Consider the following 9,870-nt stretch of genomic DNA (forward strand, 5'->3'; position numbering starts at 1 on the left):
GGCGTTCTGCTTCTTTTTTTGACATGGAGTCTTGCTGTGTTGCCCAGGCTGGAGTACAGTGGTGTGATCTCGGCTCACTGCAACCTCCACCTCCCGGGTTCAAGTGATTCTCCTGCCTCAGCCTCCCAAGTAGCTGGGACTACAAGCGTGGGCCACTGCACCCAGCTAATTTTTAGTATTTTTAGTAGAGACAGGGTTTTGCCATGTTGGCCAGGCTAGTCTTGAACTCTTGACCTCAGGTGATTGCCTGCCTTGGCCTCCCAAAGTGCTGAGATTACAGGCATGAGCCACCCATGCCCAACCAAGTCTTCTGCTTCTTGACTCATCCCTGCTTCCAGGACTCTGGTGGGTTTTCTCCTGGGAGCCCCTTCGTTGCTTCATTGGTTGCTTGTCCATGTGAGCTCAGGGTGGTCATTTTACATTGCACTCTGGGCATGCCATTATCCTGCTCACTGGCCCTTAATGGCTTCCTGTCATTTTCAGAATGAGGTCCAAGGTCTTAGCCAGCACAGCCACGGGGCCCTCGCCCTGCCTCCTGCCACCCTCTGCCCCAGCCAGGTCAGCTCCTTGCAGCTCTCTGCTGTGTTCTACTGTGTCTTTTGCCTTTGCTTACACTGCTTTCTTTTCCAGGAATATTCTCCTCCTGACTCATCCACCACCTGGACCTTCCAAAAGCCCCTTGCTTGCCCCGCCCCCTTGACTTGTCTCCCTGCCGAGCTCAAGGGCAAGGATTGTGTCACCTGACTTCATATACCCACCTTAACAGAGTGTCTAGCCCAGAATTACCTCCCAGAAAACAGTGGCTGAATGCTTCCATATCAATTTTGTTTATATTTTTGAAAAAGAAAGTTGACATCCATTGCAATGGTCAGATTGGAAATGTTTAAAAATTATGTATCCTTGTATATAAACTAAAAAGTTATTGCCCTTCCCAGTCCTGACCCTCATTGCTCTGATTCTCATCTCTAGTGGCAACCATATTAACCGTGTTCTGTATGTCCTTCCAGAGATATTCTACACATGTAGAAGCATATGTGTGTAGCATGTGCGAGTACATATACTGGTACACACACCCTTCTAAAAAGCATGTGGTAACATATTTTATATTGTTCTTCATCTGTTTTTTTTCTACTTCACAACATATTTTAGACACTTTTAAAATATCAGTACCAGCCAGGCATGGTGGCTCACGCCTATAATCCCAGCACTTCAGGAGGCCGGGGCAGGTGGATCACTTGAGGTGAGGAGTTTGAGACCAGCCTGACCAACATGGTGAAACCTCATCTCTACTAAAAATACAAAATTAGCTGGGCATGGTGGCACATGACTGTAATCCCAGCTACTTGAGAGAATCACTGAGGCAGGAGAATCACTTGAACCCGGGAGGCAGAGTTTGCAGTGAGCCGAGATTGAGTCATTGCATTCCAGCCTTGGCAATAAGAGTAGAACTCCATCTCAAAAATAAATAAAATATCAGTACCTATCAATCTTCCTCCATTTAAAAAATTGCCATAGGATATCAATGTATGGACAGATTATTTATTTATTTATTTATTTCCTAAGACAGGGTCATCTTGCTGTGTCATCCAGGCAGGAGTGCAGTGGCACAAACACAGCTCACTGCAGCCTTCACCTCCTGGGCTCAAGCAATCCTCCTACCTCGGCCTCTCAAATGGCTGGGACTACAGGTGCACACCACCACACCCAGCTAATTTTTGTGTGTTTTGTAGAGACCGTGTCTTGCTATCTTGCCTTAGCAGGTCTCGAACTCTTGGGCTCAAGCAATCCTGCCTTGGCCTTTCAAAGTGTTGGGATTTCAGGTGTGAGCCACCACACACAGTGTAGATAATTGATTTAACCAGATTTTTTGTTTCCCCTCTGTATTTATAAATGATGCTCCATACTTTATATACAATTTGCATTGCATGTTTATCTGTAGAAGAAAGTTGCATAAGTGTAACTATTTAAAATAATCAAAGAAATATATTGAAATATGCATGATATAGGTAGTGTACTGGGACTATAATATGGGCCTCTATGCATACGGAAAAAAGGAAATAAGTGTGTACCTTGGGTCACAGGCTATAACATACATTTATTTATTTATTTATTTATTTATTTATTTATTTATTTATTTATTTGAGATAGAGTCTCACTCTGTCACTCAGGTCAGAGTGCAGTGGCATGATCTTGGTTCACTGCAGCCTCTGCCTCCCAGATTCTAATGATTCTCCTGCCTCAGCCTCCTGAGTAGCTGATATTACAGGTGCCCTCCTCCATACCTGGCTAATTTTTGTATTTTTAGTAGAGATGGGGTTTCACCATGTTGGCCAGGCTGATCTTGAACTCCTGACCTCAAGTGATCTGCCTACCTTGGCCTCCCAAAGTGCTAGGATTACAGACGTGAGCCACTATGTCCGGCCCATAAGAACATTTATTGAGTACTTACTGTATGTCTAGCATTCCACTAAGTTTTCTAATTATATTATTTTACTTAGTTCTCATAGAAATCTTAAGATGTAGATGCTCTTATTATCCTTATTCAATTTTATTTCATTTTACTTTATTATTATTTTTTTTGAGACAGAGTCTTGCTCTGTTGCCTAGGCTGGCATAATCTCGGCTCACTGTAACCTCCGCCTCCTGGGTTCAAGCAATTCTCCTGCCTCAGCCTCCTGAGTAGCTGAGACTATAGGTGCGTGCCACTATGCCCAGCTAATTTTTGTATTTTTAGTAGAGACGGGGTTTCGCCATGTTGGGCAGGCTGGTCTCTAACTTCTGACCTCAGGTGATCTGTCTGCCTTGGCCTCCCAGAGTGCTGGGATTACAGGCGTGAGCCACTGCACCCAGCCATCCTATTCATAAGGAAGCTAAAGATCAACAAGTCTAATTGATGTGCTGGAAGTCTTACGGCCCAGGGAGTTTCCCTCAGGCACCTGACTGCTGGACGGGGTGATAAATGGATAGGCTTCAGGGCTGTGTGCAGTCAGTATGTAAGTACTGGGCCCCTGCTGTGGGCCAGACACAGTGGTAGGTTCTGGGGAGATGCACGTGTCCCTGCCTTTGAGGAGCTTACATTCTTGAGCAGAGCAAAGGAAGAATATGGCTGGAAATGAAGTGGGAGAGGCTGGGAGTAGCGGGCAGATCTGCAGACACATGGTCAAAGGGTTGTTTTCATGGAGCCTGTTGAGAGGAGGGTGTGCAGGGTCACCTCTACAAGACAGAAAGGCTCCCACAGCCAGACCTGACTCCACAGGATCACATCTACCTTAGAATCGTAAAGACACATGCCAAGAGCCAGACTGTGTGGGGAGTCTGTGAAAGGGGCCCCAGCCCGGGGAGTCCATGGTGCTATTCCAGCGTTGAGGTTGGAAGTATCCAGTTATACTTAATGCCACCAGCAATCAGGATCATCCAGCTGTCTGCCTTTGCTCTGATTCCATGTGGACCAAGGCCTGGAGCCTGCAGCCTGGAGCTGTGGATGAGCAACCAGTATACTGGAAAGTAGAGCTCCATACCTCTCAGGGTAGAGTTCCACACCTGTCAGGCTGGGGCCAGTCTGGACTGAGGCAAGTTCACCAAGGTGTGCTGCCATCTGGGCACCTGCCTGGGGGGCCTAGTGGCTTTTCCCTGATAGCACCAGGCCTTGATGCTATCCATTTTCTCCAAACTGCAGCAGAGTAAGCCTGGAGAAACTGCCAGTGCAGCTAGATGAGAAGGCTGAGGCCCAGGCTGGGAAAGGGATGGTCATGACAGGCATATAAACACATTCATCCTGGTTGTGACTCAGGAATCACCAGGAGAACGACTCAGGAAGAAAACCACTCCTCTGTCGCTTTTTGGCTGTGGAGAGACAGACTTTTCCCTGTGTCTGCAAACCCACTATGATCATAAACCCCATGTCTGGCCGAGCAGGTGAAGCCCCTGGGGCCCAGGTGAAAACACAGATGCCAGGCCCATCCCCTGAGCATCTGGCTTGGTAGATCTGAGGTAGAACCAGCACTTGTGCTCTTAATGTGTTTTCTTGTGTTTACAGCAAGCTGATTCTAAGGGTTTGGTTCAAGAATTTTCTTTTTCTTTTTTTTGAGATGGACTCTTGCTCTGTCACCTAGACTGGAGTGCAGTGGAGCAATCTTGGCTCACTGCAACCTCCACCTCCCAGGTTCAAGCAGTTCTCCCTCAGCCTCCCAAGTAGCTGGGACTACAGGTGCACACCACCATACCTGGCTAATTTTTGTATTTTTAGTAGAGACAGGGTTTCACCATGTTGGCCAGGCTGGTCTCAAATTCCCGACCTCAAGTAATCCACCCGCTTCGGCCTCCTAAAGTGCTGGGATTACATGAGCCTGCCACCACCCCTGGCTAATTTTTGTATTTTTAGTAGAGACAGGGTTTCACCACATCGCCCTAGCTGGTCTCAAACTCCTGACCTCAAGTGATCCACCCCTCTCAGCCTCGCAAAGTGCTGGGATTACAGGCATGAGTGAGCCACTGTGCTGGACCTGGCCCAAGAATTTGACCAATCGATATTAAGGTTGTACAGATCAAATGTCTCAAGGGACTCTAGAAGGCTGGAAGCTTGCGGGAGGGGATCTCCTAGCATCACTGTGCGCAGGCAGTGTGCTGTGTTTAAATCAGCAGGAGGCTGGAGGGCTGGGTTCTGTTCTGTTCTTAGCTCAGCCACTCCCCAGCATGAACCTGGAACAGCATCCTTCTCCCTTTTCTTCTCTCAGCCCTGGTTTTCCTATTTGCAAAGGGAGAGGTTTTAAGCAGATAAGCCCTAAGATTCTCTTCAACTTGACAATTTATGTATGCAAAATTCATGCACCACCACCAGGGGGAGCTAAATCCATGGTTAGCTGGGCTTTGGATCAGAGTAGCTAAGAACTATAGAACCTTCCGTTTTGCAACCTGGCAACTTATACTAAGCAAAAGATCGTCAGGGTTTGGGAGTCATAGATGGGGATATTTTGTGCACCAACTTATAAGACAAAAACTGTAAATATTTTCAGTATAAAATTTTGATGAGTCATAAATGAAGTTATACTAGTGGAAATTTTAGCTCTTTTGAGAATTATTTCCTTTCCCCCCAAATCTTGTAGTTTTCTCCCATAATCTCTATTACAAGACACATTAATATCCTGAAATGTACTGTGCTAGTAATGCGATAGTAATCCACATTGGTGCTGGAGTTCAGATCTTTTGAAGGAGGGTCAAATGATCTGTTTTTCATATTAAGACATTTAAAAAGTTTTCCTTTGTTTATATTTAGAATAGATTGTAATCTGAGTAGAGGAACTAAACCTTGAAGGACTGTGGAAGGGGAGATAAGATAATGAATGACCCATCTAACATCAAAAAGTTTTGGGGTCCGTAGATACCGTATGATTCAGTGTTGCTGTTTAGCATAACCATTATGTGAATATAATAGCTGTTGCTTTGATGTTTATGCAGAAAGGATCTTAAGCAATTATGCCTTATTGTACTATTCATTTCTATTTCTAATTCATTCTCTTCCCTTATTGGAGTACTTTTAGAAGAGCATGAAGTATGGAAGGAAGGAGTGGTGACCGCTTTCTGTTCAGAAGTGAATATAGTGGTGTCAGGAGGTAGAGATCACATTTACACATTTCTTCCTCACCAGGAGGAAGTCAGGACACAGGGGAGCACAGCACAACAGGGCTGGCCAGGGCTGGTGCTGTTTGGGATAGGAGGTAGGATGGGTACGGGGAAGCTGGGTATGGGCCAGGGAGGCTGTTCTGGTGCTCCATTATGAGGGGACAGCAATCATGCCTTTGTTTGTGTGAACCCAAGATTTAGCTCCCACTTACAAGTAAGGACATGCGATATTTGGTTTCCTGTTTCTGTTACTTTGCTTAGGATAACAGACTTCAGCAGCATCCACACTGCTGCAAGGACATGGTTTCATTCTTTTTTTATGGTGTGCAGTGGCAAAAGCTAACAGAAGAATAGAACATCTTCTACATTCAAGACCAAAAGTGCTCACACCTTGCAGGAATTGGAGAAGGTTTGGATCACATCACCGGGTGTAGCATCTTGATGAGTTGAAGGACTAAACCTTGAAGGACTGTGGAAGGGGAGATAAGATAATGAATGACCGTCTAACATCAAAAAGTTTTGGAGTCCATAGATACCATATGATTCAGTGTTGCTGTTTAGCATAACCATTATGCTAAACACAGAGTGCTTAGCATAATGCTAAGTGCTAGCTAAAGACAGAGAGAAGATGGAATGATGGTAGAGGGAGCAAATTATAAATACAACTCTGGCCAGGCATGGTGGCTCATGCCTGTAATCCCAGCCCTTTGGGAGGCTGAGGCGGGCAGATTTCAAGGTCAGGAGTTCGAGACCAGCCTGATCAACATGGTGAAACCCTCTCTATCAAAAATACAAAGTTTAGCCAGGCATGGTGGTGTGCACTTGTAGTACCAGCTACTTGGGAGATTGAGCCAGCAGAATCACTTGAACCCAGTAGGCGGAGGTTACAGTGAGCTGAGATCACACCACTGCACTCCAGCCTGGTCAACAGTGAGACTCTGTCTAAAAAAAAAAAAAAAATAGATTAAAAAAAAAAAAAAAAAAAAAGATAAGGCCTAAGGCCGGGCGCAGTGTCTCATGCCTGTAATCCCAGCACTTAGGGATGCCGAGGTGGGCGGATCACCTGAGGTCGGGAGTTCAAGACCAGCCTGACCAACATGGAGAAACCCCATCTCCACTAAAGATACAAAATTAGCTCAGTGTGGTGGTGCAAGCCTGTAATCCCAGCTATTCAGGAGGCTGAGGCAGGAGAATCTCTTGAACCCGGGAGGCAGAGATTACAGTGAGCCAAGATTGCGCCACTGTACTCCAGCCTGGGAAACAAGAGCAAAACTCCATCTCAAAAATAAAAATAAATAATACATACATAGATAAATAGAGATGAATTGGAATTAACTAGAGGCAACAAACATCACCCAGATGTTGACAGTGACTGATGGGACTTGGCTGCAGTGGGGTGGGGGTGAAGGTGGAGAATAAACACATTTTCCCTTGCGTGAGGGAGCGTTGCCTGGTGTTGGTAGGAGCATGTTGTTTCTACTGCCATCACTGGGAAGTTTAAGTGTGTGCAGAAGGTATGTCCTTCAGATATATGTGCACTGAGATATTTGTGTCTGGCTCTTTTCCTCAAAGAGGAGGTTTCTCAAGGCAGGACCTGTGTCTGGCACAGGCAGTGTTTCTCCCAGTGTCCCACAGGCAGCAGGAGTTTCATAATGAGTTTGAGTGAGTAAATGGCTTTTATTTAACACATGTGCTGTAACCCACCTCTGACTTTCCCCACTCACAGCTGTGCATGTCTGATAAACTGTGGGAACAGATAGTCCAGTCGACCTGCGACACCATCACTCCTGACGTGAGGGCCCTAGCGGAGGACACGGGCTGGAGGCAGCTGTTCTTCACCAACAAGCTCCAGCTCCAGCGGCAGCTCCGCAAGAGGAAACAAAAATATGGAAACCTGAGAGAAAAGCAACCTTAGGCACACGTTTTCCTACCAGCAGGGAGCTGAGGCACGGCTGTGTTTCTCTTCAGTGTCCAAATCTCTTCCATCTCCTTTTTTTAAGAACTAAGAGGTTTTGTTGATGCATGGAGCCATTGGAAACTCATAGAGGATTTGCACACAAATGCAGCAGAATCTGGCTCCCCAGTGCCTTGCTAGAGTCACCATAATTCTGAGGTCAAATCATGGCCCGAGGACAAGGGCTGCAAGACAGAGAGTCCCATAGGCCATCATCATCCTTATCCCACACCCGTTAGAAAAGACGCTTCTATTGTATATAAACAAACAATAAATGATTATTAGTAGGTTTTTATTAGACATCTATTTTATCTAGGCAGTGGAAAGGGTAATGGTGCTTTTGAATTTTTTCCTGGCGTTGTGTCATCTGAGTCCAGCCATGAAGCTGGTGGCTGACTGTCCCCACCAGGAACCGTGAAGGGTAGGTACCACAGGAGGTGCTCGGGGTGGGTGCAGCTGCCTTCCCAACTTTGTTCTGCTAAGTCCATATTCAGGGCCCTGTCCTTGGGGGCCCAGGATGCCAGGCTCCACCCCCACATGTAGACAGCTTCCGACCTGGCGCTGGAGCATGACTGGAGAAGTGCAGGCATCCTGCTTGCGGACCTTGCTCAAAGTACAACTTCCCAGGACTACTTCACATTGTTAAATAAACCTAGAAACTTTTTTTTTTTTTTTTTTGTATTTTCTTTTTAGTAGAGGTGGAGTTTTGCCATGTAGGCCAGGCTGGTCTTGAACTCCTGACCTCAAGTGATCCACCCGCTCTGGCTTTCAAAGTGCTGGGATTACAGGCGTGAGCCACTACGTCTGGCCAAAACCTATAAACATTTCTTAGAAAAATGCCGTTTCCCCAAAGGAATGTGAACAGCTACCACTTTTAACAAGGATATTTAAGAAAACAGGCTATGAGTTAACTAAGTAAAAATGTAAATATGGTTTGCATGCTGTTAACATGGCAGAGGGGTAAAAAGAATACAGTCCCAGGGGAGAAAGGTCACTTCACTGGGAAGGGTTACTTAAAAATGTTTTTCTCTCTGCACTTTTATGATTATTAAATACCCCTAGAAAATGAACTCATAGCAGCAAATAATCTAATGACTCCTTTTAGGTTACAGAGCAAAGTAGCTTTCTACTTCCACATCACCTTATAATATAGCCTTATAAATTCTTCTTTCCTGCAACCTCCACTTTCCTAACTAGGAAAACTCACATACCTCTGGTGCCAGAGAAACTGCCCAGGATGCACCAGGGCCCCGTGAACAATGCAGAAGTTGTGGATTCTGGCTCTTTGTCCCACCTAAGTCCTTCCAGAAGGGCTCTACAGCATGGCTTAGTGACATTAAAAAAAAAAAAAAAAAAAAACTAAACCCATGTAATATCAAACAAGATTTTAATCTTCATTCACACACCCTTAAAACCCAGTCACTGGGCTCCCCGGTGCCAGTTTGAGACCCTCAACCTAGCCCTCTCTGCTTCTCATTGCTGGAAGTACACACAGTCACAAGTTTTCCGTGACTGTGAAATTCAGTGCAATCTGCTTCCCGGCAGATGACCCTGACGTGGTTATGTCTGGATTTAGTCCAAGAACAGAGCAAAGCTTTACTTGTCAAGAGACCCAGGCCTCATTCTCCACTCAGGAGAGTCTGCTAGGGCAGGTACAGGTGACCAGCAGGCAGCTCAGGGCAGGAGGGCACATGCTCTGCACAGCTCTGGCTGCCTTGGCTCTCCCTGAGCTCCCAGACTTCACTCATGGCCTAATTTCAGTGACAGAACATAGGTTTTATTGTGAGGATGCAGACACGACCACAATTATGTATGTCAACATAACTTCATAAATATGTAACTGTAACTTATTTGTAACATCAGTGCAAAATGATTAAAGCTTCATGTGTAGTGTTTTATCAACAGATTCTGAAAGCTTATGGACATGCGTAATAGTCGATTCAACATGAATCAATAAGAACACAAATATGGCAATTTGAAAACACTATGTATATACCTACACACATATATATTATACTTACAATATATACTTACATATAGTATATAATAATATTACATATAAAATGTTATAAAAATAGATGCTAATGTAAATAAAAATAAGAGCTATTAATATGTTGACTATTGTTAAATAATATCTAAAATAATACAGACTATTAAATTATTTCAATACTTACTTGCCCTAATAATCTGAGTGCCTTATTACTTGATTATAATTGTTTTTGCCAAAATAGAAACAATATCATCAAGTGAACATCCTGTGTGTCCCCAGCATCCTTAGCAGTTGAAACACTTTGTCC

General features: G+C 44.9%; 1 protein-coding gene across 4 annotated transcripts in view; it reads left to right on the top strand.

Moving 5' to 3' along the window:
* The window catches only part of FBXO36 (F-box protein 36), an 86,690-nt gene extending 77,221 nt beyond the window's left edge, over window positions 1–9,469 (top strand). For 2 of the 4 annotated variants that reach the window (XM_045367842.3, XM_045367844.3), the window contains exon 4: window positions 7,346–9,469. In XM_045367842.3, coding sequence (XP_045223777.1) covers window positions 7,346–7,534 — 189 coding nt within the window. In that variant the 3' untranslated portion in view covers window positions 7,535–9,469. Of the gene's footprint in view, window positions 1–630; window positions 934–7,345 lie in introns of those variants that run through there. The other 2 variants (XM_045367845.3, XM_074010405.1) reach the window with 1 other exon arrangement.
* The last annotated feature ends 401 nt before the right edge of the window (window positions 9,470–9,870 follow it).

This window comes from Macaca fascicularis, chromosome 12 (assembly GCF_037993035.2).
Source record: "Macaca fascicularis isolate 582-1 chromosome 12, T2T-MFA8v1.1".
Taxonomy (NCBI): Eukaryota; Metazoa; Chordata; class Mammalia; order Primates; family Cercopithecidae; genus Macaca; species Macaca fascicularis.